The 27,789-nt window shown below is 51.7% G+C and overlaps 1 protein-coding gene across 1 annotated transcript in view; it reads right to left on the reverse strand.

Annotated features, from left to right (window-relative positions):
- Window positions 1-26,832, reverse strand: part of ap1s1 (adaptor related protein complex 1 subunit sigma 1) — a 58,868-nt gene extending 32,036 nt beyond the window's left edge. Inside the window, exon 1 of the mRNA XM_038786800.1 lies at window positions 26,695-26,832. Coding sequence (XP_038642728.1) covers window positions 26,695-26,697 — 3 coding nt within the window. The 5' untranslated portion in view covers window positions 26,698-26,832. The remainder of the gene's footprint in view (window positions 1-26,694) is intronic.
- Between the last annotated feature and the right edge of the window lie 957 nt (window positions 26,833-27,789).

The raw sequence follows: 27,789 nt of genomic DNA on the forward strand, positions 1-27,789 counted from the left end.
GGGATGATCCTGCAGGGAGGGTGAGGAGGGTGGGGGGAATATTGTTTAGAACCTGGGCACACGGTCTCAGAATAAGGGGAAGGCCGTTTGAGATGGCATTGATGAGGAATTTCATCACTCAAGAGGGGGGTGGAAATCTTGGGAATTCCCCGCTCGAGAACCGCGGAAGCTCAGTCATCGGGTATATTCAAGAGAGAGGTCGACAGTAAAGACATCAAGGGGCAGTGCGGGCAAATGGAGCGGAGGTAGACGATCAGCCGTGACCGAGTTGAACGTCGCAGCGGGCTCGAGGGGCCGAATGGCCTCCTCCTGCTGCAGTGTGAGAGTGGAGAAAGAGCATCCCAAGGCTCTTCAGAGAGGCGGAACGGCAGATGTGCTGGAGGAGAAACAGATGAAGAGAGTTGATCAAACGTTTAGTTTCAGGAGAGACTTTTCTCTTTAAAAAAATTTTTTTTTTTTTTTTTTAAATATAAAATTTAGGAGAGCCCAATTCATTTTGTCCAATTAATGGGCAACTCAGTGTAGCCAATCCACCTAGCCTGCACATCTTTGGGTTGTGGGGGGCGAAACCCACGCAGACACGGGGAGAATGTGCAAACTCCACACGGACGGTGACCCAGAGCCGGGATCGAACCCGGGTCCTCGGCGCCGTGAGGCTGGAGTGCTAGCCACTGCATCCCCGGCCTGGGAGACGAGGAGCAGCAGTGCCAATCTGACCAAGAGGACGGGGTTTGCAGTCCCAGAATCCTCTTTGCGTTCCACCTTTTGTCACCCTTCTAGAATGTCACCTCGATCACACACGCCGCCACCTCGCAGGGTCCCAGTACTCGACATCCCACCAGCACGCACCCCCCCCCCCTCCCCACGGCACTCCTCTTCAGAATCCTTCCCTGCTCAGGTGCAGTGCCCACACGTGCCAGGTGTCATCGACCTCGGATCCACTGGGCTTCTAGCTCACATTATCCTCTGTGTTTCTACAGAAGATTGTCCACAACCTCGGCGAGTGAGAGAAAACGGGCGATGGGATGCCCGAGCGGGGGGATCCTGACTCCGTAAGGAGGAGTGAGCCGTGCAGCTCGCAGGAAAGGGGCAGGAGCGGGCCTGGGCTGAGATCGAGGTGGGTCTGCGAGAGAAAGGTGAGGAGCCACTGCACCTTCATCCAGATGACCAGTCGCAAGCGAGTTCTATGTTGTCCAAATCCCTGACCAGGCCACGTACTCAAACCATGTCCTTGCAGGATCATCAGCCCAAGAGGCTGGTCCGTTTCCCAGCAGTGATCCACCTCTAGGAGATCTCGGAGGAGGACATGGATGACCCGTCACAGCTATTGTCCACACAATCCATCATCGCGGAGACACACGCCTCGGTGGGCGGACTTAGCAGACAGGTTTCTGGGTCACTGGCTGGTGAGCGCCACACTACTTCCGACACACGCAGGTGCGTCCCGAGATCGGAAGACTCCTGGATCCCAGGACCCAGGTGACCAGCCAGCCAGGTTCTGTGCCTCCGGACAAGTTCGTCCCTCAGCTGCTGGAGATGCAATGGCAGAGCCGGGAATACCAGGAGGGGCCGTCAGCGACACCCCTGCGACTACAGGGCCGAATGGCGGAGTCCCAAAGCCTTCTGCCACAGGAGGTGTAGCCGGCGAGGCACGGCACCCAGGGCACCCAGGCCAACACTGGGAGGGTGGCATCTGCATTGGAAAGCCTGCTGTTCAAGTTAGCTCCATGGCTGGAGAACTCATGGCTCAGTCTCGGAGGACCCTGGTTGAGGGCTTCAAACAATGGTGGGCCTCCAGGTACGGCAACGCCAGATGGCGCTGAGGCTTCTGGAGCTCACTCCATGGTGTAACCCAAGGGCTACGAGCACCTGGAGGGAGGATCCGCTTCACTACCCTCCAGGACCTTCCACCAAGGGAGTGACTAGCCAATCTGAATTCCTCCCTTTGTGCGACGGGCACAACTCATGCACAGCAGGCAGACTGAGCGTGTGAAACCTGGGGTGCACAGAGCGATGTGGGTGCAGTCGATCGCCCCCTGCACCTGCGGTGGACCAGCTATGATGCCACATCCTGTAGCCCTCTGCCTTGCTGAAATTAATTTATTTCTCTTCCCACCCCCACATGCCAGCCAACACGACCACTTCCCAATTCTTCATTCCTTGCGGTGGGTAACCAAGCTTCCTCAGTACATCCAGCGTGATGGCTAGCTCGCTTCGCCCTCAGAGTCGCACTATGTACACTGTCACGGCTAACCTTCCAGCACCATACAGCCAGCCGTGGCTCCGTGGGTATCGCCCACACCCCCAAGTCAGAAGGTTGTAGATTCAACCCCCATTCCAGAGACCAAAGCACACTGAACAAAAGAAAAACTGGGCCCGACACTGCAGTGAAGTCCAGAGGAAACACAGCACTGCTGGAAGTGCATTAAACTGAGGCCTAATCAGCCTTCTCAGGTGGACGTAGAAGATCCCATGGCACTATTTGGAATGAGTTCACCCCGATACCCTGGGAAATACGTTTCCCTCAGTCAACTTCACTATAATAGGTTTCTCGGCCATTATTACATTGCTGTTCGTGGGATCTTGCTGTGCGTAAATGGGCTGCCGTTTCTCCGACACAACGACAGCAACTACACTTCAAAACCATTTTGTTGATTGTTGAGCGTCCTGCGATGTCACAAGCTTTGATTGTTAAGCATTTTGGGGTGTCATAAACTTGTGAAAGTCACTAATTAAGTGAAAGACTTCCTTTCTAATTAACACACTGCGCCCGTAACCCCCGTGCTCCAGGGCGCATCCCGAAAACAGAGCGCTTGGGGAACTCCCCCCCCCCCCCCCCCCCGGGATCCAAGCTTCCAACGGACCGTCTAAAAATGCAATTTAATTTGCAAACTCGGAATGGTTCCAACTGTGTTACAGCAATAGTCACCCAGGAAAAGGAGGAAGAATTAAAATCACACCCACCCCCCCCCCCCCCCACACACACACCCCTCTGGGAGAACTTAAAATTTTTTTGATAAGACAGACATAGAACATAGAAGGAGGACATTCAGCCCAGCGAGTCTGCACTGACCCACTTAAGCCCTCACTTCCACCCTATCCCCGTAACCCAATAACCCCTCCTAACCTTTTTTTTGGTCACTAAGGAAAATTCAGCATGGCCAATCCACCTAACCTGCAAGTCTTTGGACAGTGGGAGGTAACCGGAGCGCCTGGAGGAAACCTACATAGACACGGGGAGAACGTGCAGACTCCGCACAGACAGTGACCCAGCGGGGATTCGAGCCTGGGACCCTGGTGCTGTGAAGCCACACAGTGCTACCCACGTGCGATGCCGTGCAGAACTTGATTACTGCTGAAAAGAGGCAGGTGCTGTCGAAGCTTTTCACCTTGCATCCTTTCAGGAAAAATGCAAGAGTGCCAAATTTCAAACAATCGCAATTTATACGCCAGGGGAGAAGGCTGCCGATTGGTTGGCGAGTCGTAGCAGGTTGGCCCGGAGTGTTGGCATGGGGAAAGCAGTGAGCTCGCCAAGCCCCCCCCCCCCCCCCCCCCCCCGGGTAAGCGAGGCTCGAAGGAATTCCTTTTCGTCTGCAGAGAACCGTTCGCCGCACATTACTTCGCAGCAAGTGCAAAAACGAGCCACCTTCCGGGTTTGACTGGTTATTTTTAATTGGTTGACGGTGCAGCTATGAGCGCACTCAGGATTGTTCCGCAGGTGCTGCCCAAATCGCAGACATTTTGTTTTGGGTTTTGCGAGCAAGGACTGGGTTGACCGTGGTCTGTACTCGGCCTGATACGACCAACCATAGGAACATGCTGTTGGATTTGAGCAGTCACCACTTGGACATGCTAGCCACCGTACAGTATTAAAAACTTGAGGCGCCGCCAGACGGAGAGATGCAAACTGGGACAGGAATAGAGCAGAACCAGGTTCCCTTCCTTGGCAGTCAACTCACGTGTCTGAACATTTATTGTCTGGCCGCTTTGCAAATGCCTGAAGGAATGAGCACTGTCTAAGTAGGACAAAGAGACTATTTCTGGTGCCTGTCGCACTGGCTCTAACGCACTTTGATTTATCGCTAACGCCAGTTTCCTCTTCCCGGAGGACTCTTTAGCTTCAGCGGACGTCCATCAATGTATTCCCTTCCCAACCGAGAAGATTAAATATAGCGTCCAGTGGGTTACGTGGTTGAATAAACCGGGGCAAAGAGACACCCGAAACTGTGGACCTGGGTTTTTAAGGAGTTTGTTTGATCTCCTGGGTGAGGATTCGGAGAATTATTGGCCAGCAGAGTCCTGAACCGACTGACACTAGCGTCTCTGTATTTGTTTTTAAAGTTCTCCCAGTAGGTGGGGAAGGAATGTTTGATCCCGCCTACATCAGCACGTTGCAGCACAGAAGGAGGTAATTCTGCCCTTTGTACTACAAGACTGAGGAACAAGGGCAGGAAGAAGTCCCTGTCCCTCGAGCCTGCTGCGCCAGTCAATAAACCGGATTGTGGCTTTAAACTCCACTTTCCTCCCTGTCCATTGAAAATCTGTCTAAGTCATTGAATACATCCAATGGCGGGAGAGAGAAAGAAAGAGAAAGAAAGAAAGGAGAGAGAGAGAAAGAAAGAGAGAGAAAGAAAGAGCGAGAGAGAAAGAGCGAGAGAGAAAGAAAGAGCGAGAGAGAAAAAAGAACGAACGAACGAGAAAAAAGGAGAGAAAAAAAGAACGAGAGAGAAAAAAGAGCGAGAGAAAAAGAGCGGGAGAAAAAGAGCGAGAGAAAAAGAAAGAGCGAGAAAAAGAGAGAAAGAACGAAAGAGCGAGAGGGAAAGAAAGAGCGAGAGAGAGAAAGAAAGAGCGAGAGACTGAGAAAAAGAGAGAGAAAGAAAGAGCGCGAGAGATAAAGAAAGAGTGAGAGAGAGAGAGAGGGAGAGAGAGAGAAAAAGAGCAAGAGAGAAAGAAAGAACGAGAGAAAGAGCGGGGAGAGAGAGAGAGAAAGAAAAAGAAAGCGAGAGAGAGAAAGAAAAAGAAAGCGAGAGAAAGAAAAAGAAAGCGAGAGAGAAAGAAAGAGCGAGAGAGAGAGAAAGAACAAGAGAGAAAGAAAGAGCAAGAGAGACAAAAAGAGAGAGAGAAAGAAAGAGAGAAAGAAAGAAAGAGAGAGAGAGAGAGAGAAAGAGCGAGCGAGTGAAAGAAAGAAAGAGCGAGAGAGAAAGAAAGAGCGAGAGAGAAAGAAAGAGCAGGAGAGAAAGAAAGAGCGAGAGAGAGAAAAAAAGAGCAAGAGAGAGAGAAAGAACATACCCCAGCGTACCTTTTTGGGGTGTGCCCTGGAGCACGGAGGTTACGGGCTCAGTGTGTTAATTATAAAGGAAGTCTTTCCCTTAATTAGTGACTGTCACAAGTCTACCTGGTCAAAGTCCCCTCAAAACCTTATGTTTCAATAAGATCACGTCTCATTCTTCGGAATCCTAATGAGCACGGGCCCAATCTGTTCAACCGTCCCTCATTCATCCCAGAAATCACCCTACCACCCTCTCCCTCCATGCCTGCTCGCTGAATAGTTTCGCTGCAGTGCGCACTCCCCCGCACACCAAATAACAAGGGTACAGGGTCAATCTTGATGAAGCTCGACTGGGATTTGGGAACTGGAAGCCAGTCACTACAACACACACAAACATGCCACAATGACTGAAATAGCAATCTGGAAGCCTGGAGCAACGATGCAGAGGCAGGAGTTCACCACGGCAACCGAAGAGCGTACGTAAATTTGGAACAAGAAGCTCGCCTCAGCCATGGTGATCACAGAACTGCTGGATTGCTGTAAATACCCGTCCGGTTCACCAGTGACGGGCAGGAGAGGAAACCTGCCCTCTTTACCTGGCCAGGCCTACCTGTAACCCCAGGCCTACCTGTGACCCCAGGCCTACCTGTGACCCCAGGCCCACAGCAATTTGGCTAACTCTTAGCTGTCCTCGGAAACGGCCAAGCAAGCCACTCGGCTGTGTCACCCCAATAGTGGTTCAAGGAGGTGACCTGTTACCATTCCTCTTCCCAGTCGTGCAGACATTCCGAGAACGCATTTACGGATTTCCCTGGTGAGTGGGCGCCCCGTGCCGTGGCTTTCTTGGGGCCCGTTGATGCTTAGCTGACAATCTGACCTCTCCCTGCCTTCCAGGGAGCCGGCAGATTCCTGGGACGGAGAGGCCCGTTTATCTTATGAGGAAAGAACCAAATTCCATCTCACCCATCAACACAGCCTTTGTTTCTTTTTGCCTCCCCTCAACATGTCTGTACTATTCTCCTCAACTACTCCCTGTAGTTACAGGTTCCTCCTCCTCTACAGCAATAACAACTCACGCGCATATGGCACTCTCAAAGAAACAAAAAATATTCGAAGGCGCTACACAGGAGGGTCAGAAACAAGGTATAACACTGAGCCCGCACACAAGGAGGCATTAGATCAGGCTTGGTTGAAGAAATGGGTTTTAAAGGAGCATGTTCAAGGGAGAAAGCAAGGTAATAATTTTTAGTATTGTTGCAAAGTAGGCTTACATTAACACTGCAATGAAGTTACTGTGAAAAGCCCTAGTCGCTGTGGTTATATAAATCACTGTAAATACACAAGAGGTTAACGTAAATATGCTACAACTGAGTAAACACTAGAGGGAGCACCAGAGATGTCATGACATGCAGACATACAGCGAATTAACACATAGAATGGAACACGGCCAATGGGCAGTCAAGACACCCAGAGGTGACACTACCACAAGGGGGCATTACACAACCCATATACAAGGACAGGGCACACATGCTGTTTCTCTTTCCACAGACGACACTCAGAGAGGACAGGGGCAGATTAGAAGCACCACACCCACCACATGGCTTAGAGTAGACTGGTTAGTTAGACTGAGTTACGAGAGCAAGATTAGCCGGAGAGTCGAACTCAAGTAGGAGAATTGTTAACTGTTCAATAAATGTGTTAAACCTATCTCCAAGTCTGAACCTTCCTTTGTCAGAGCATACATCAAGGAAGTAGCTTATGCTACGTGAAGAAGCAGAACACAACAGTCGCCGCACTCCGGCGCCTGTTCGGGGACATGGAGGGAGAATTCAGAATGTCCAATTCACATAACAAGCGGGTCTTTCGGGACTTGTGGGAGGAAACCGGATCACCCGGAGGAAACCCACGCAGACACGGGGAGAACGTGCAGACTCCACACAGACAGTGACCCCAAGCTGAGAATTAAACCCGGACCCCTGGCGCTGTGAAGCAACGGTACTAACCACTGTGCTACCGAGAGAGATAGAGGGATGGTATTCCAGAACACTGTTTATTTGCGACTTCTTTTAATAAGTCAACACGCTCATTCTGAGAGCGCGATCATCCCGGGAATGCAAGCAGGAGGGGACTGTTTGGAATTAGATGTTTCACTCACTGCGTACTTAAACACAGCCAGAAGTCTTACAACACCAGGTTAAAGTCCTGACTAGGTTAAAGACTTTAACCTGGTGTTGTAAGACTTCTCACTGTGCTCACCCCACTCCAACACCAGTATCTCCAAATCTTAAACACAGTTGTATGCGAATGAACCCAATACGCAAAAGGAAAAGGTTGGTGCGATTTTGGTCTTGTTCCCTCTCCAGGTGGTGTGGACAGTCGCCGGGCAGGGCTCATGGATCATTCCCTGAAGTCTTCCGTCTCAGCCAAGGGCCGGGTAACCGGGACTGAGCGACTTCAGCTGCAGACGACAGGATACAGCTCATCCAGAGCTGGGCGAGGTGCCGGGCACGGAGACAGCGAACATTGACCCGGGAGCCACGAAAGAGAGAGCGGGCGACTCACCGGGAGGGCCCGGATGTTGCAGTCGCTGCCCCCACCCCTCGCCCTTTCAGGGTTACAAACTTCCTGAGCAATTGGAGAACACAGGAAATAGGAGCAGGGTTAGGCCATTCGGCCCCTCGTGCCCGCTCCGCCATTCAATCAGATTGGGGCCAATTCCAAACACGAACGGCCCTGTGGGGCAGAGATTCCTCCTCACCTCCGTCTTCAATGGGAGACCCCTTATTTTGGAAACTGTGCGCCCCTCTTCGGGTGCGAGTGTTCCAGGGGTCCTTTCAAATGTGGAATTCACGGAGCGAACACTTAAAAACGGGCTGGGTTAATCAGTTTTAATTCGGGAGCTTCGCTCGTCAAGGGCATGGAAGGATTTATGGAGCCAAGACGGGTGGATGGAGTTGAGAGAAGGCCAGCCTCGTTCACGTGGGACGGTGCGGAACAGGCTGGAGGGGCTGAATGGTCCATTTCCCTATTGTGCTGCCTCTCAGCGCCATCAAGGAGGCCACTCTGCCTATTGTGAACGTGCTGGAATATTTAGCATGATCCAAGAGGCAAGGTGACGGAGTCAAGGTGCACTTGCTTGGGCAAGGCAAATCTAGAGGTTCAATTTGACGGGAGGAATGGCCTTTTCAGGTCCATACTCTTTTTTTTAAATTATGCTAATTTCTTTCATTTAATGCACCGCACAAGTTTACTCAAATGAGTGAATTAAGCGGGGTGTAATTATCTCAATTTAACTCCCTTCTGATGCTCTTTCAACACTTGCCCCGGATTGTTTTAATTGTTTCAGGGTAATTACTATAATAGATCCACTGCTGACACTCGTGGTCTGCAGCACGTGGACAGGAAACATATGAAACCACGCCGGCCCGGGGAGATGGTAGTAAAAGGGCAGGAAATAGGAGCAGGAACGTGACAGAGAGCCTCTGGAGCCGGCCCCGCTATCCAGTGCTGATCTCCTACCTTCATCGTCCTGCACTGTCGTTGTAAAAACCCGTCTCGTTCACGAATAAAGGGACGGGATTCTGCCATCCTTACCCTGGTTGGGGCTGCACAGAGGGTTAGCACTGCTGCTTCACAGCTCCAGGGTCCCGGGTTCAATTCCGCCTCGGGTGACTGTGTGGAGTTTGCTTTTGCACCCTCGTGCCTGCCTGGATCTCCTCCGGGTGCTCCGGTTTCCTCCAAAGATGTGCAGGTTAGGTGGATTGGCCGTGATAAATTGCCCCCATGTGTCCAAAAGGTTTGACGGGGTTACGGGGATAGGGTGGGGGCATGGGATTAAGTACGGTGCAGACTCGACGGGCCGAATGGCCTCCTGCTGCACCGTAAATTCTAAGATACATGCCACTCCGCGGGAATGTGGTTGACGCTCAATTACCCCTGAAATGGCTAAACACAGTTGAAGAGCAATTAGAGATGGGCAGCAAATGCTGGACTTGCCAGCCATGCCCGCATCCATGAAATCACAGATAAAAAAAATAAATTCCACCAGCCTTTGCTGCAATACTTTGCCTTTCGAGTCCATAGCGAATTCCCCTTTGAAAGGCACCATTGTGTCGGCTTCAAGGATTCAGTCAGGCAACGCATTTCAAATGTTTTAAGTATCCGTTCATGGTTACGAGTGTCGCCGGCTCGGCCACCATTAGGTGGCAGTGGCGAGCCGCCCGCTGTCGGTACACCCGTGGTGCTGTCAGGGAAGGGGTTCCAGATTATTTTGCTCCCAGCGACAGTGAAGGAACGGCGAACAAGGAGGCCTTTCCCCCTTTGAAACTACAAACCAGGTGGGGGGAAAAGAGCCCAGAGGGATGAACCTTTTCCAGTGATCGCAGGGCTGCGATGAGGCGGCGCGGAAGCATGGGTTAAATGAAAGAGGGTTAAAAGTGCACAAAGTCCATGGAAAATGGGATCTTGCTGCTCATCGCTTCCTCTGCCGCAACGGCACCTCTGGCTCAAGGGTTGAGGGGGATTTAAACAAGATCGGATAAGACATAGAACATAGAACAGTACAGCACAGAACAGGCCCTTCGGCCCTCAATGTTGTGCCGAGCCATGATCACCCTACTCAAACCCACGTATCCACCCTATACCCGTAACCCAACAACCCCCCCCCCTTAACCTTACTTTTATTAGGGCACTACGGGCAATTTAGCATGGCCAATCCACCTAACCCGCACATCTTTTGGACTGTGGGAGGAAACCGGAGCACCCGGAGGAAACCCACGCACACAGGGGGAGGACGTGCAGACTCCACACAGACAGTGACCCAGCTGGGAATCGAACCTGGGACCCTGGAGCTGTGAAGCATTTATGCTAACCACCATGCTACCCTGCTGCCCCTAGGAGCAGAATTATGGCAGTCAGCCCATCGAGTCTGCTCCACCATTCAATCATGGCTGATACTTTTCTTATCCCCATTCTCCTGCCTTCTCCCCAAAGCCTCTGATCCCCTTATTAATCAAGACTATCTCAGTCTTAAAGACATTCAGTGATTTGGCCTCCACAGCCTTCTGCGGCAAAGAGTTCCACAGATTCACCACCCTCTGGCTGAAGAAATTCCTCCTCATCTCAGTTTTAAAGGATCGTCCCTTCAGTCTGAGATGGTGTCCTCTGCTTCCAGTTTTTCCTACAAGTGGAAACATCCTCTCCACGTCCACTCTATCCGGGCCTCGCAGTATCCTGTAAGTTTCAATAAGATCCCCCCCCCCCCTCATCCTTCTGAACTCCCATGGAGTACAGACCTAGAGTCCTCAACCGCTCCCCATACGACAAGCTCTTCATTCCATGCGTGAGACTTACGACAGATAGCTGTGGGAACGTGTTTGAATCTGAAGGTTGGGAGGCTGTGGAATGCACGACTGTTGAGAGGACACGTTAACACTCAAGAACAGGTTAGATTGGTAGTGGCGAGGCAGTTAGTGGATACAGTCCACATCAGCAGGCACAGGGGATTAAGTTACGGCTCAGACAGAAGATAAACACAAAGAGTTCAGCTGCGCCAACCGACCAGTTTATGAACGGTGTATGAATCCTCCAGGTTGCCTGATTAAATTTCTTTATTCTTTCATGGGGTGTGAGCGTGGCAGGTTGCCCCAAATTGGCCCTTGAACGGAGTGGCTGGCTCGACCATTTCTTTCGAAAGTCAACCCACGTAGCTGTGGGTCTGGAGTCACATGTAGGCCAGAACGGGTAAGGACGGCCGATTTCCTTTCCCTAAAGGCATTAGAGAACCAGATGGGTTTTTTTTTTAAATGACAATCGATGACGGTGGCCACAGTCACCATTACACGGTAGCATTGTGGACAGCACAATTGCTTCACAGCTCCAGGGTCCCAGGTTCGATTCCAGCTTGGGTCACTGTCTGTGTGGAGTCTGCACGTCCTCCCAGTGTGTGCGTGGGTTTCCTCCGGGTGCTCCGGTTTCCTCCCACAGTCCAAAGATGTGCAGGTTAGGTGGATTGGCCGTGATAAATTGCCCTTAGTGTCCAAAATTGCCCTTGGTGTTGGGTGGGGTTACTGGGTTATGGGGATAAGGTGGAGGCGTTGACCTTGGGTAGGGTGCTCTTTCCAAGAGCCGGTGCAGACTCGATGGGCCGAATGGCCTCCTTCTGCACTGCAAATTCTATGATATCTACACGACCGGCTTCACATTCTGTCAGCCTGCCCCCCCCCCGCCTCCTGGGTTACGTATCTCGCGGCATGATCACTAAGCCATAGTGTCTCCCCGTCTAACAACGCATGTGCCGCTTTCAAGGGCTGACCGAGACTCACCCCTCCACTTGGATTAGAAATGTGGATTGTGCTTCAGCCCTGAACGAAACGAACCACGTTGCCGACAGGTTTGCAAGACAGATATTTGTGCCCAGGGGGCCAGGCGAGTTTGATTCTGCTGCCACTGACGAAACGGGATCCAGCGTGAGGCAAGAACCTGTCGCTTCCTATTGCACAGGGCAATGAGCAATCGGCAGGGAGTTCAGAAGTGACTGTTGCACAATTGGAAACACAACACCGGCCGCTTACAAAGCGTCGACTCAACCTTTGCCAGGGACGGAATCATTCAGGCCTGCAGCACAGGAGGAGGCCACTTGGCCCATCGCGTCGGCACCAGCTTCCTGAATGAGCTCCGATTTACAATTATTAACCCAGCGCGTTTAGGTATTCACTCCCCGAGAGGGGAATGCGAAGAGGGGGGGGGGGGGGGGGGGAGACCTTCCCACACTGTAAGTGGTTGGGGTCTGGAATGCACTGCCTGGAAGGGGGGACGCAGGGTCCATCGAGGCATTGAAGGGGGAATTAGATGATTATTTGAATAGAAAGGATGTGTAAGGGTTGTGGCAGAGCAGGGAGGGGGGGGGGCGGGTAGAAGAGGCAGGAGAAAGGCACCGAGTCACCATGCTCATTTGGAGAGCCGGTGTAGACACATGGGCCGAATGGCCTCCTTCTGGCCCGCAACAAGTCTGTGATTCCCGCCCGCCACCAGAAATAGTTTCTCCTCATTCACGGTGTGAAAACACCCCAGAACTTTGAACCCAGCTACTAAATTCCCCTCTGCACATTCCCCGCTCCAGGGAGGAGAGCGACTCCAGCTTCTCCGGACCCTCCACACGACCGACGTTCCCACGTCCCGATGAACAAACAGCGGCAAATTGCTAAATCAACGGGTCCCGAGCCTGTGGGGAATACATGGCCTGGTCGCTGTGCAAATCCTACTCACCAGCACCTGCCCGGCTCAAAACGGCTGCAGTGTCTCCTACATTCCAACAGTGACTACACCTTAGAAAGTATTATCTCGCTGGCCGCAACGCGCTTTGGGTACCCCGGGTTTGGAAACGAACGCAAAGAAATAGGGGCAGGAAAAGGCATTTTGGCCCCATGAGCCTGCCCCACTGTTCAATCCTGGCACATCTGATGGAGGTCTTAACTCCACCTGTCAAGACCCCTTCAGAACCTTTTCTCTTTCAATACGGCCCCCTCTCAATCTTCTAAACTCCGAGCGGTCCAGGCCCAACCTTTCCTGACAAGACGAACCGCTTCACCCCAGTGAACGCTCTCTGAAATCCTCCCGTTGCAAGTGTGTCCGCCGCGGGAGGTTCACAGCTATTCGACTACAGTGTACCTCACTCCCCCAACTGACTCGACGACAGTCGGGAGTTCCATTTCAAGATCTTTATTCAAGCTATAGCAGGGAGTTAAACATCCACCACGTGGCTAGCCAGCTCCCAGAACAAAGGAATACAATGGCAATTATACCTTTGGGCTCAACTACAAACAATTAACATATACCAATCAAAAAAGTACATTTCTTTAAAAGTCTATGCACAACGAATAATTAGGATTACATAATACCCACCTGATGAAGGAGCTGCGCTCCGAAAGCTAGTGATTCAAAACAAACCTGTTGGACTTTAATCTGGCGTTCTTACTGTGCCCATCCCTGTCCAACGCCGGCATCTCCACATCATAATATATAACGAATGAGTATCGTTATCCAATCACAATTTGGGCACATCTACTTAACTATAATATCACCAAGCACGTATTTTTCTCTATCACTCTACTAACATCCAGACAGGAGTGGGATAGAAAATGTCTGAGCGCTGGTGTATCAAACTTTCTTCCCATTGTTCTTTGTTTTAACGGACACACAACATACGGCTGCGCAATGATCAATTGATGTTTTGCGTGCGAGCTGTGCAACTACAAAGTAACGGCCCGGTGGCACAGTGGTTAGCACTGTGGCTTCACAGCTCCAGGGTCCCAGGTTCGATTCCCAGCTGGGTGACTGTCTGTGCGGAGTCTGCACGTCCTCCCCATGTCTGCGTGGGTTTCCTCCCACAGTCCAAAGATGTGCGGGTTAGGTGGATTGGCCATGCTAAATTGCCCTTAAGTGTCCAAAAAGGTGAGTGGGGGTTACTGGGATAGGGTAGATATGTGGGCTTGAGTAGGGCGCTCTTTGTAAGGGCCGGTGCAGACTCAATGGGACGAATGGCCTCCTGCACTGTAAATTCTATGAATATTATCTGACGGCAGTTTGAAATTAAGGCAGAAGGTGCCTTTTCAGAGATTTTCTGCCACTGCAGTCTGAGGATCCAATAGTTGGCAGCTTGTGTTTTCTGCTTTTTTACCCCTTACAGCGTTCCTCTTTTCAAAGGTGACCATAACGGTGCACAGGAAGCAGTCTCACCAATGCCCGACATAGATGTAGCAAGACTTCTCTACTTCTGTGCTCCATCCCCCTTTGCAATTAAGGCCAACATTCGGTTTGCCTGCCCAATCGCTCGGTGTGCCAACATGCTGACTTTCTTTCGTTTCCTGCTCAAGGACAGGCAGAACCCCCTGTACTGTGCTGATCGTCGCTTGGCAGACTCCCTCTTCTCGGAAGTAAAAATGAAGGACTTGGAAAACTGTTTTGGAAAGGTCGGAGGAGTTACCAAAAAATAAATAAAAAGCGTATTTACTGATCTCCGCAACGAGAAGGGGAAAAATTGAGCAAAGGAATACGCAGCTAGGAGACGATATGCCCGACATCAGTTAACTCAATACATGGGCAGCACGGTAGCATGGTGGTTAGCATAAATGCTTCACAGCTCCAGGGTCCCAGGTTCGATTCCCGGCTTGGGTCACTGTCTGTGTGGAGTCTGCACGTCCTCCCCGTGTGTGCATGGGTTTCCTCCGGGTGCTCCGGTTTCCTCCCACAGTCCAAAGATGTGCGGGTTAGGTGGATTGGCCATGCTAAATTGCCCGTAGTGTCCTAAAAAGTAAGGTTAAGGGGGGGGTTGTTGGGTTACGGGTATAGGGTGGATACGTGGGTTTGAGTAGGGTGATCATTTGCTCGGCACAACATCGAGGGCCGAAGGGCCTGTTCTGTGCTGTACTGTTCTATGTTGATCTGCTCAACACAGCCCAAGGTTCAAACCACAATGTAGCTCAGTGCCATGCAGCAGTGCTCGATAATCTTCTGCACAAACATAGGAGGCATGCTCCTACAAAAGGACTTGCTCCTCTCACGCCCTCAGGCTTTCCTAAAGCATTTGCTCCACCCCAAAGGAAGTACTTTTACAAATAGAACGTTGACCTTGATTGCGAGAGGATTTAAGCACAGGGGGCAGGGATGTCTTACCGCAGCGCTGCACAGGACCCTGGTGAGACAGCACCTGGAGTGTTATGTGCAGTTTTGATCTCCTTACCGAAGGACGGGTATTCTTGAAGGAGTGTAGCGAAGGTTCACCGGACTGATTCCTGGGCTAGGGAGGACAGCACAGGAACAGGCCCTCCAAGCCTGTGCCAATTATGACGCCTACCTAAATTAAAACCTTCCAGGGTCGGTATTCCTCTGTTCCCATCCTGTTCACGTGATCGTCAAGATGCCCTTCAATGTCACTGTCGTCCCTGCTTCCACCACCTCCCCCCAGCAGCAGCTTCCAGGCACCCACTAACCTCGGTGTAAAAAAAAAACTTCCCTCGCACATCTCCTCTAAACTTTCCCCCCCCCGCCGCACCTTAAAGTTAGGCCCTTGAATAACTGAGTCTTTCATCCTGGGAAAAAAGCTTCTGACTATCCACTCTGTCCATGCCACTCAATTTTTAAAAATACATTTAGAGTGCCCAATTCATTTTTTTCCAATTAAGGGGCAATTTAGCCTGGCCATCTACCTACCCTGCACATCTTTTGGGTTGCGGGGGGCGAAACCCACGCAAACACGGGGAGAACGTGCAAACTCCCACACGGATAGCGATCCAGAGCCGGGATCGGACCTGGGGACCTCGGCGCCGTGAGGCAGCAGAGCTAACCACTGCGCCACCGTGCTGCCCTACCACTCAATTTTCTAATCCTTTATCAGATTGCCTCTCAACATCTGTCGTTCCAGTGAAAACTATCTGAATTTATTCCAACCTCTCCTCATAGCTAATGCCCTCCATAAGAACTCGAAGCAGGAGTAGGCCAACTGGCCCTTCGAGCCTGCTCCGCCATTCAATGAGATCATGGCTGATCTTTTGTGGACTCAGCTCCACTTTCCGGCCCGAACGACATAACCCTTTATTCTTCAAAAAAATTAATCGATTTTTATCTTGAAAACATTCAATGAAGGAGCCTCAACTGCTTCACTGGGCAGGGAATTCCATAGATTCACAACCGTTTGGGTGAAGAAGTTCCTCCTAAACTCAGTCCTAAATCTACTTCCCCTTATTTTGAGGCTATGCCCCTTAGTTCTGCTTTCACCCGCCAGTGGAAACAACCTGCCCGCATCTATCCTAATTGTTCCCTTCATAATTTTATATGTTGCTGTAAGATCCCCTGCATCCTTCTGAATTCCAACGAGTACAGTCCCAGACTACTCAACTTCTCCTCGTATACCTCTTCTGTACCCTCTCCAAAGCCTCCACATTATTCTGGTAGTGCAGCGAACAGAACTGTACATAATATTCCAAAGTGGCCTAATTAAGGTTCTATACAACTGCAGCATAACTTGCCAATTTTAATACTCAATTCTGCGGCCGATGAAAGCAAGCATGCTGTATGCCTCCCTGACTACCTTACTTTCAGTGATCTGTGGACCCGTACGTCCAGATCTCTCTGCCTGTCAATGCCCCGAGGGTTCTGTCATTTACTGTAGAATTCCCGCCTGTATTTGACCTTCCAAAATGCATTACTTAAACATTTGCCCGGATTAAACTCCATCTGCCATCAAGTCTCCAACAGATTTATATCCTGCTGTATCTTCTGACAACCCTCTTCACTATCCGCAATTCCACCAACCTTTGTGTCATCCGCAAACTTACTAATCAGACCAGCTACATTTTCCTCCACATCATTTATATATACTACAAACACCAAAGATCCCAGCACCGATCCCTGCGGAAGGCCACAAGCCTCTGCCTTCCATTCAGAAAAGCACCCTTCCACCACTACCCTCTGTCTTCTATGACCTCGCCAGTTCTGTGTCCATCTTGCCAGCTCGCCTCTGATCCCGTGTGACTTCATCTTTTGTACCAGTCTGCCATGAGGGACCTTGTCAAATATCCAGTAGACAACATCCACTGCCTTTCCTTCATCAATCATAGATTTATAGATTCACAGCGCAGAAGGAGGCCAATTGTGTCTGTACCGGCTCTTGGAAAGAGCACCCTACTTCCACCCTACCCCGTAACCCAACCGAACATCTTGGACGCTAAGGGGCAATTTATCACGGCCAATCCACCCTAACCTGCACATCTTTGGACTGTGGGAGGAAACCAGAGCACCCGGTGGAAACCCACGCACACACGGGGAGAAACTGCAAACTCCACACAGAGACACCCGAGGCTGGAATTGAACCCAGGTCCCTGGAGCTGTGAAGCAGCAGTGCTAACCACTGTACTGCCGTTCCGCCCACTATCTTCATCACTTCCTCAAAAAACTCGATCAAGTTAGTGAGACACGACCTCCCCTTTATAAAACCACGCTGCCTTTCGCTAATAGGTTCACAAATGTGAGTAAATCCTGTCCGTAAGAACCTTCTCTAATAGTTTCCCTACCACTGGCATAAAACTCACCGGCCTATAATTTCCTGGATTATCCTTGCTACCCTTCTTAAACAAAGGAACAACATTGGCTATTTTCCAGTCCTTTGAGACCTCATCTGTAGCCAATGAGGATACAATGATTTTGTCATGGCCCCCCAGCAATGACTACACTGCGTCCCTCAGTATTCTGGGGTAGATCCCATCAGACCCAGGCATTGCCTTCTTCCAGACCTTTCCATCAGGCAGAAGGTACAGAAGTCTGAAGACTCGCACATCCAGACATAGGAACAGCTTCTTCCCCACAGCTACCAGACTCCTCAACGACTCCCCCTCTCGGACTGATCTGTTCCCTGTCAGAACACTATCAAGGGCTGGTTTAGCACCGGGCTAAATAGCTGGCTTTTAAAGCAGACCAAGGCAGGCCAGCAGCGTGGGTTCAATTCCCGTAACAGCCTCCCCGAACAGGCGCCGGAATGTGGCGACTAGAGGCTTTGCACAGTAACTTCATTTGAAGCCTACTTGTGACAATAAGCCATTTTCATTTCATTCACTATCCACAGTGCCCTATGCTGCTCTTGCTCATGGATTTGCTTTGTTTGGCCCCTTGTTCCGCACTGTAACCAATCACTGTATCGTCGATGTACCATTTGTCGATGTTCTCTGTTGATTATTCTTGGTGTCTACTATGTACATACTGTGTACGTTCCCTCAGCCGCAGAAAAACACTTTTCACTGTACTTCGGTACATGTGACAATAAATCAAATCAAATCAAATCTTGCGGACTTATCAATCTTCATGCTTTTTAAGGGGCCAGACACCTCATTTTAATATCAACATGACCCAGACTATCATCCACCAAGTCTTTCTCTTTGGTGAATACTGATGCAAAGTACTCACTTAGTATCTCGCCCATTTCCTCTATCTCCATGCGTAGATTCCCTCCTCTGTCCTTGAGTGGGCCAACCCTTTCCCTGGCTACCCCCTTGCTCTTTATATACGGATAAAATGGCTTGGGATTCTCCTTAAGCCTGTTTATCACGAGGAGAGGTTGGGTCGACTGGGCCTGTATTCACTGGAGTTGAGAGAAATGAGAGGGGATCTCATCGAAACGTATGGAATTCTGACTGGTCCAGACAGACTGGAGGCAGGCAGGTGGCTTCCTCTGGATTGGGGGTGGGTTCTAGAACAAGGGGTCACAGTCTCGGGATATGGGGTCGGCCATTCAGGACTGAGACGAGGGGAAACCTCTTCACTCAAGAGGGCGGCGATCCTGTGGAATTCACGACCACAGAACGCATGGAGGCCAAGCCACTGAATGCATTTGAGAAGGAAAGACAGAGATTGCTAGGCACTAAAAGGCATTGAGGGGTATGGGGAGGGAGCGGGAGTACAGAACCGAGATAGCCACCATCATCCCGAGTGGCGGAGCAGGATCGAAGGGCCGAATGGCCTCCTCCTGCTCCAATTTACCACGTCTAAACTTTTCCCTCCCACTGTTGAAACGTTTGGGAAATGCAGCAGCTCAGACAAACAGCAATGAGCTCGCAAGCAGATCATCTGGCATTAGGTTGTGGGGTGAATATTAGCTCAGGCATGCTGGAGAACAGCCCATCCATGTCCAAATGGCACCATGGGATATTTTGCACGTACAGACGCAGCCTAAGTTTTCCATCTCATCTGAACATACCAGCTGAACATATCTGAACATTCCCGTACCGGCCTCCCCGAACAGGCGCCGGAATGTGGCGACTAGGGGCTTTTCACAGTAAATTCATTGAAGCCTACTCGTGATAATAAGCGATTATTATTATTATTATACGGGTACAGCAGCATAGCGGTTAGGTTACAGATCCAGCAATGCTGAGTCGTAGAATTTACAGTGCAGAAGGAGGCCATTCGGCCCATCGAGTCTGCACTGACCCTTGGAAAGAGCACCCTACCCATGGTCAACACCTCCACCCTATCCCCATAACCCCACCCAACGCGACACTGAGGGCAATTTATCATGGCCAATCCACCCTAACCTGCACATCTTTGGACTGTGGGAGGAAACCGGAGCACCCGGAGGAAACCCACGCACACACGGGGAGGATGTGCAGACTCCGCACAGACAGTGACCCAAGCCGGGAATCGAACCTGGGACCCTGGAGCTGTGAAGCAACTGCGCTAACCGCTGTGCTGCCACACCGCCCCTAATCTTCGACTAATGATCCTGGAGACACTCAAATCCCAACACAGCGACTAGCGATTTCAAAGTTTATTCACTGAATCTGGATTCTTAAATCTGGCTTCCGTAATGGCGACTGTGAAACAACCTCCCGTTGTAAAAACAAATCCGGTTTGCTGACGGCCTTTCGGGAAGGAAATCGGCCACCCTCAGTCGGTCTGGCCTACACGAGACTCCGGATCCCACAGCCCGCTGAGACGGCCGAGGGAGCGGCCAAGTCGCGCTCAAGAAGCTGGGTCGACCACCAGTTTCTCAAAAAAGGAATTGAGGGTGGGCAATAAGTGTTGGCCTTACCCGCGACACCCTCCGCTCCTTTGACAGCGCGGCACTCCTTCAGTAACTACTCGGCAGGAGTGTGGGCGGAGGGGCCACTCAACCCGGATTATGCGCCAAATGTCGGGACTGGGGTTTGAACCCACAACCATCCATCCTGCAGGCCAGTGTGGTACCACCGAGTTGATAATACCAAGTAATCAATTGGGATTATGTAAGTAGCTCATTACTTCAGCATCAAAGATGTGCAGGGTAGGTGGATTGACCACGCTAAATTGCCCTTAATTGGAAAAAATGAACTGGGTACTTTTTTAATAGGGCAACACGGTAGCACAGTTGCTTCACAGCTCCAGGGTCCCAGGTTTGATTGCTGGCTTGGGTCACTGTGCGGAGTCTGCATGTCCTCCCCGTGTGTGCGTGGATTTCCTCCGGGTGCTCCGGTTTCCTCCCACAGTCCAAAGATGTGCAGGTTAGGCGGATTGTTCGTGCTAAAATTGCCCTTAGGTTAGGTGGGGTTACTGGGTTACGGGGGTAGGGTGGAGTTGTGGGCTTAAGTGGGGTGCTCTTTCCAAGAGCCCGTGCAGACTCGATGGGCCGAATTGCCTCCTTCTGCACTGTACATTCTATGATTAACTCTCGTTTCTTTCTCCGCCCAACCTGCTCACTATTTCAGCATCCACGGTATTTTGTCGCAATATCTCCATTTAGATGGCGCACGTCTGTCCCTGTATCTTGGGAGACGGTGGCATAGACGGTGCCACTGGATCGACAGACCCCGGAGGCTAACGTTCTGGGGGACACCGAAGGGTGCGCATCTCACCCCGACAGCTGGTGGAATTTAATTTCAGTTAATAATCTGGAATGGAGAAGGACAGGCTCAGTCACGGCGACCATGAAGCAGGATAGCCCACCTGGTTAATTCAGGAAATCTGCCGTCCTTACCCGGTCTGGCCTACATGAAACTCCAGACCCACAACAGCCAATGTGGCTGACTCTTAACTGCCCTTCGGAATGGTGGGCAAGCAACTCAGTTCAAGGGCAATTAGGGATGGGCAATGAAAGCTGAACTTGCCCCCGTCCCAACAGAGAATAAGATTAAATTCATTGTTTTAGTGGAAAACCCCGCACACAGTACAGACACCCTAGATAGATAAAGAGGAGATCTGACACCATGTTCAAAACCATGCGAGGGCCAGTCAGAGTACAATCCAGACAGGGCAGGAGGAGGCCATTCAGCCCAAACTCAAAAGTCTAGGCGCACTCTCTCCCCCAGGAGTGTTACACTGTCGAATGTGTATGATCCTCCAATTGTTACAATTCGGAAAGGGGCCATTCAGCCAACTCTGCAATGAGCAATGGGCCAAGTCCCACTGGCCCGCCCTTTCCCCGAGAGCCCTGCAAATGGGCTGTTTAGCACACTGGGCTAAATCGCTGGCTTTGAAAGCAGACCAAGGCAGGCCAGCAGCACGGTTCGATTCCCGTACCAGCCTCCCCGAACAGGCGCCGGAATGTGGCGACTAGCGGCTTTTCACAGTAACTTCATTTGAAGCCTACTCGTGGCAATAAGCCATTTGCATTTCAAATGTTTCCTTTCAGAAACAAAGAAAATAGGAGGAGTGGGGAGGCCATTCGGCCCATCGAGGTTGCTCCGCCATTCAACGCGGCGATGGCTGACCCTCGAACGCAGCGCCATGCTCCAGCACTCTCTCTCCCCAGACCCCTTGATGCCTTCAGAGTCTAAGAATCTATCTATTTCCTTACGTATAATCCTCAGATCAGATATTGAAGCGGATGATCAGCCATGACTGTATTGAATGGCGGAGCAGACTCAATGGACTGAACAGCCTATTGCTGATCCACGTTCCGATTAATTTGTCTCTAGCACACTCTCAGGCGGCGCATTCCAGAACCTAACGACTTACTGTGTGAAGAAGGTTTCCCTCGCGTCACCTTTAGTTATATTGCCCTTCACCCCGCATTGGTATCCTCTGGTTCTTAATGGTGACATTTTTTCCCTACCCCTGCGGCAAGGACATGGGTTCAAGGGTGGCTGTCCGTGCGGAGTCTGCATATTCTCCCTGCGTCTGCGTGGCTTTCCTCCGGGTGCTCCGGTTTCCTCCCACAGTCCAAAGGTGTGCAGGTTAGGTGGATTAGCCGTGCTAAATTGCCCCTTAGTGTCCGAAGATGTGCAGTTTCGGTGGGGATACGGCGATTGGGCGGGGAAGTGAGTATAGGTAGGGTGCGCTTTCAGAGGGTCGGTGCAGACTCGATGGGCTGAATGGCCTCCTTCTTCACTGTAGGGACTCTACTCTGATTCAACCTCACATGGTTTTGAGCACCTCAATAAAATCTCCCCTTAAACTTCTAAGATACGAATGTGCAGCAAGACAAGGAGAATGTGGAGCAAGACAAGGAGAATGTGGAGCAGGACAAGGAGAAGGCCATTCGGCCCCTCGAGCATGCTGATCTGATTGTGACCTGAACGCCACATTCCGCCGACCCCCGATAACCACGTCCCCTGGTTCCATTCTCTGCCCGCCACAACAAAGGGAAACATCTTTTCGGCATCCATCTTGTCAAGTCAAAGGACAAAGAAACCCAGGAACAGGCCCTACGGGTGTCCAAGCCTGCGCCGACCATGCTGCCCGTTTAACCTAAAACCTTCCACACATCCGGGGCCTGTATCCCTCCATTCCCATCCTATGCATGCATTTGTCAAGACGCTCCTTAAACATCACTACATATACCTGCTTCCACCACCTCCTCCGGCTGCAAGTTCTAGGCACCCATAACCCACATCCCTCGCACATGTCCTCTAAACTTTGCCCCTCGCACCTTAATATGTCCCCAGGTAATGGACTCTTCCATCCTGGAGAAAAGCTTCTGACTACCCACTCTGTCCCCTCGAGTCCTTCTCGAAGGAAAATGTGCCCAGTTTCTGCAAACCATCCATGTAACTGAACTTCCACATCCCTAAAAATGTTCTTGCAATTCTTTTCCACACACTCACCAACAATATTTATCTCCTTCCGAGATGCTTCAGTGGGATTTGGACAGGATGAGTGCGTGGGCAGATGCAGTACAATGTGAATAAATCTGAGGTCATCCACTCTGGTAGCAAAAATGGGAAAGCAGATTATTATTTGAATGGGTGTAAATTGAGAGAGGCGGATACTCAGCGAGACCTTAGTGTCCTCGTGCATCAGTCGCTGAAAGTAAGCGCGCAGGTAGAACAGGCAGTAAAGAAGGTATGTCAGCGTTCATATCGAGAGGATTTGAGTATAGGAATAGGAATAGAATTAGAACATACAGTGCAAAAGGAGGCCATTCGGCCCATCGAGTCTGCACCGACCCACATTAAGCCCTCACTTCCACCCTATCCCCGTAACCCAATAACCCGTCCTAAACTTTTTGGACACTAAGGGCAATTTAGCATGGCCGATCCACCTAACCTGCACGTCTTTGGACTGTGGGAGGAAACCGGAGCACCCGGAGGAAACCCACGCCGACACGGGGAGAACGTGCAGACTCCGCACAGACAGTGACCCAGCGGGGAATCGAACCTGGGGCCCTGGTGCTGTGAAGCCACAGTGCTATTCACTTGTGATACCGTGCTGAGAGTTTGCCACCTTGAAAGATACATGCACCTAGCTGTTAAACCAGTATAATATTACATAGCGGCATTTCGAAGAGGTGTAAGGCGGGTGTCCTGATCAATATTTACCGCCCCAGCCAACAGCACAAAACCGGATCAGCTGCTTGTCAGCTTGCAGAGCTAGCTACGGACAAGTTGGTTCCCTGCCGATTTCCCATATCGCAACAGCGCATTGCTGGCAAAGCCAGCCTTCGATACCCATCCCTATCTGTCCTTGAACCGAGGACAGTTAGGAGTCAACCACATTGCTGGAAGAAAAGACAACATTTTGTCAAAGCTTCTCATCTTGCATTCAATCAGGACAATTTGCAAGAGTAAGGGGTACAAGAAGAGAGTGCTAATTGGGCGCCACGGGAGCACAGTGGTTAGCACTGTTGCTTCACAGCGCCAGGGTCCTGGGTTCGATTCCCGGCTCGGGGCACTGTCTGTGCGGAGTCTGCACGTTCTCTCCCGTGTCTGCGTGGGTTTCCCCCCGTTTCCTCCCACAAGTCCCGGATGATGTGCTTGTTGAGTGAATTGAACATTCTGAATCTCCCTCTGTGTACCCAAACAGACGCTGGAGTGTGGCAACTAGGGGCTTTTCACAGTAACTTCATAGCAGTGTTAATGTAAGCCTACTTGTGACATTAATAAAAATTATTATTATTTCCTGATCAGTGGACTCTGATTGGTAGAGGTGTTGCCATGGAGAATATACCAATTGATGGTGACCGACAAGTTGATTGCCAAGCCTATCCGAAATTCAGTTTGTTAGTCACCATTGACTGGTGCATTCTCCATGGCAACGCCTCTACCAGTCAGGGTCCACTTTCTAACCAATCCTCTTCAGTATGTTTTCCCTTACTTTGCTATTCTTAGCGAATTGTCTGATGAGTGCAAAACAAAAAGCTTTGACAAGATGTCTCTTTTCTTTTTCTAGCAATACTCGAGTTCTGTCCGATCAAACGCCGAATCGCTGAGAGTCCGGAGTCACACGTGGGCCAGACCAGGTAAAGGCGGCAGATTTCCTTCCCTGAAGTGTGTCTTTGCGTCGTTGTCATCATTACCGCGACTAGCTCTCAATTGCAGATTTCTTTGAAATGAATTAATTGCAACAATCGATGACCACTTCACGGCCGCCATTACTGAGACTTCCTGTCAATTCCAGATTTTTAAATATTAATCAATTGCAACAATCCATGATGGCTTCATGGTGACTGGACTGAGGTGAGAGTTCAGGCCCAGCTTTGATCGAATTTGAATTCTACGACCTGTCCTGGTGGAATATGGACCCAAGTCCCCAAACTTCGGTTCTCTGGATAGACTTGGTCAGTGACATTTTGTACAGTAAATTTAAAGCGCCCAATTCTTTCTTTCCCCCAATCAAGGGGGAAGTTAGCATGGCAAGTCCACCTACTCTGCACATTTTTGGGTTGTGGGGATGAAACCCCAATCAGGGCAGGGCAAGAGCCGGTGGGCGGGATCTCCCTCTGTCCCACCGCTCTGATTGACCGATGCAGCAAGCCAATGGCCAGCACCCTTCACCTCCCGTCGCTGGCCAATCAGGGAAGGGGATGTGTTGGTAGGCGGATCAGGCAGTGACCTGGGTCCTCAGCGCCATGAGGCAGCAGTGCTAACCACAGCACCACCATTTCGCCCCTCGGGCCAGTGACATTAACTTTACACCATGGTCTGTTCTTCAATAAGAGACTACTTCATTACGAAGAAGGAACAGGAATAGACCATTCAGCCCCTCGAGCTGGCTCTGCCATTTAATAAAATCATGGCCGATCGAATAATAACCTCCCGCCTCCCCACGATCACCTATTTCCCCCTTGCTTACCAAGATCCTACCCAGCTCTGATTTAAAAAAATATTCAAAGGCTCTGCTTCCAATGCCTTTTCAAGAACAGAGTTCCAAAGACTCTCAACCCTCGGAGAAAACTATTTCTCCTCACCCCCGTTTTAAATGAGTGACCGCTTAGTTTGAAAGAGACCCCCTAATTCTAGATGCTCCAAGAGGAAACTTCCTCGCCATATCCACCTGTCAATACCCCTCAGGATTTTAAATGCTGCAATCAAATCGCCGCTTGCTCTTCCAAACTCCATTGGATACAAGCTTAACCTCTCCAACCTCTCCTCGTAAGACAACCCGCCCATTCCAGGTATTAGTCTGATGAATCGCCGCTGAACCTGTTCCAAGGCATTTACATCCTTTCTTAAATCAGGTGACCAATACAGTACAGTATTCCAAATGTGGTCTCATTCATGGCCCGTATGAGTTTGCAGGTTGGATAGGGGAGGTGGACATGGGTAGGGTGTTCATCTGAAGGGCCGGTGCAGACTCGATGGGCCAAATGGCCTCCTTCTGCACTGTAGGGATTCTATGAATGTCAAGTGGCGGTGACTAGATGACTCTTGTAGATTGCCTGGCACTTGTGTGTGGCACGAATGTAAGATGCCAGCGGCCAGCCCAAGCCTGGGTGTTGCCCAGGTCTTGCTGATCGATGGTCAAGGGGCGCTGGCTATTGGCCATTGACCTCTTGTCAATCAGATTGGAGGGCAAAGGGAGATCCCACCTATCGACACATCCCCTTCCCTAATTGGCCAGAGACAGGAGGTGAAGGGCGCTGGCCATTGGCTTGCTGCACTGGTCAATCAGAGCGAGATCCTGCCCACCGGCTTACCCTGTCCTGATTGGTCAGCCACGGGGGGGGGGGGGGGGGGGGGGGAGAAGGGCGCTGCCCATTGGCGACGCCTCCTGTCAATCAGAGCGGGGACAATGGTAACCACGAGCAACCGGAGGGAGATCCCGGCCAGCAGCCCTGATTGGCTAGCCACGGGGGGGCGGGGCGGGGAATGGAGCCTCCTCCTGTCAATCAGAGTGGGAGGGGGCGTGGCGGTAGACCTGTCAATCAGAGCGGAGGGGCGGGACGGATGAGCTGTCCGTCCGTCGTCGAAATCACGATTAAAAAAAACAAAAATAAAAACACAATCTGCAGGTCGCCACCGGCACCGGGGCTTAAAGGAAACCTGGCCTGTGGAAGGTAAGGAAAAAAAATGAGGCGAGGGCGGGTTTCGATGCTCTTACCTGGCGGCGGCGCGCGCGTCTCTCACCTGAGGCTCAGGTGCGCTCGAGCCGGAAACGAGCTGCCCCCGCATCGCGTCTCATTCATTTTATATATTCACCCCCTCCCCTTCCCCAGATTGCATTCGCGTCCATGCAGTACCTACCATGTCGGCGATCTGTGCAATGACCCCCCCTCTCCCCCAGCCCCGGGGGGTCGCTGACACTGGCGCGCCGAAAACTTGCTGGCCCGCTCCTCCTGCCGCCGGGGCTGTCACTCGGCCATGGGGGGGGAGGGGCCTGGAGAGGAGGGATCGGCGCATGCGCAGCGATCTAACCCCGCCTCGGCTCTTTCCGGGCGGAGCTTCTGCGCCTGCGTCCGTTACGTCGGCTCTTTCCGTTCGGCCCGGGCGGAGCTTCTGCGCCTGCGCCCGTTACGTCGGCTCTCTCCGGCCGCCCTCGGCTCTTTCCGTTCGGATCGGGCGGAGCAGCTGCGCGCCGGCGCCCCAGACGTCGGCTGTCTCCGGCCGACCTCGGGCTTTTTTCCGCTCGGCTGCGCGTGCGCCGAGCCCCTCCCCAGGGGCCTTCGGGTCTCTCCGGCCGCCCACTCGGCTCTGTCCGGGCCACGACGCCGCCGCGCGTGCGCCGTAACCCGCAGCACCCGCCCAAGGTGGCCGCTTTTCACACCTGGAGGAGGGCTGGCTGCCACGGATTTTCTCCCACAGCGCCAGGGGCTCTGGGTTTGATTCCGACCTCGGGCGACTGTCCGCGCGCAGTTTGCACGTCCTCCCCTCCCGTCTGCGTGGGTTACCCTCCAGGTGAACATAGAACATACAGTGCAGAAGGAGGCCATTCGGCCCATCGAGTCTGCACCGACCCACTTAAGCCCTCACCCACCCGCTCCCGGTAACCCACTAACCCCACCTAACCTTTTTTGGACACTAAGGGACAATTAAGCACGGCCAGCTCACCTAACCTGCAAGTCTTTGGACTGTGGAAAGAAACCGGAGCACCCGGAGGAAACCCACGCAGACACGGGGAGAATGTGCAGACTCCGCACAGACCGTGACACAGCGGGGAATCGAACCTGGGACCCTGGGGTTGTGCCACAGTGCTAATCACGTGTGCTGCCGGCTGCACCGGTTCCCCCACTGAGTGCGTCGAAAAGGTCCGCTGGTCACGGGGAGAGGGCGGGGGAGTGGGCCTGGGTCAGGCGCTCTCTCGGGGGGGGGGGGGGGTCAGTGCAGACTCGACGGGCCGAG

The sequence above is a fragment of the Scyliorhinus canicula genome, chromosome 29, assembly GCF_902713615.1.
Source record: "Scyliorhinus canicula chromosome 29, sScyCan1.1, whole genome shotgun sequence".
NCBI lineage: Eukaryota > Metazoa > Chordata > Chondrichthyes > Carcharhiniformes > Scyliorhinidae > Scyliorhinus > Scyliorhinus canicula.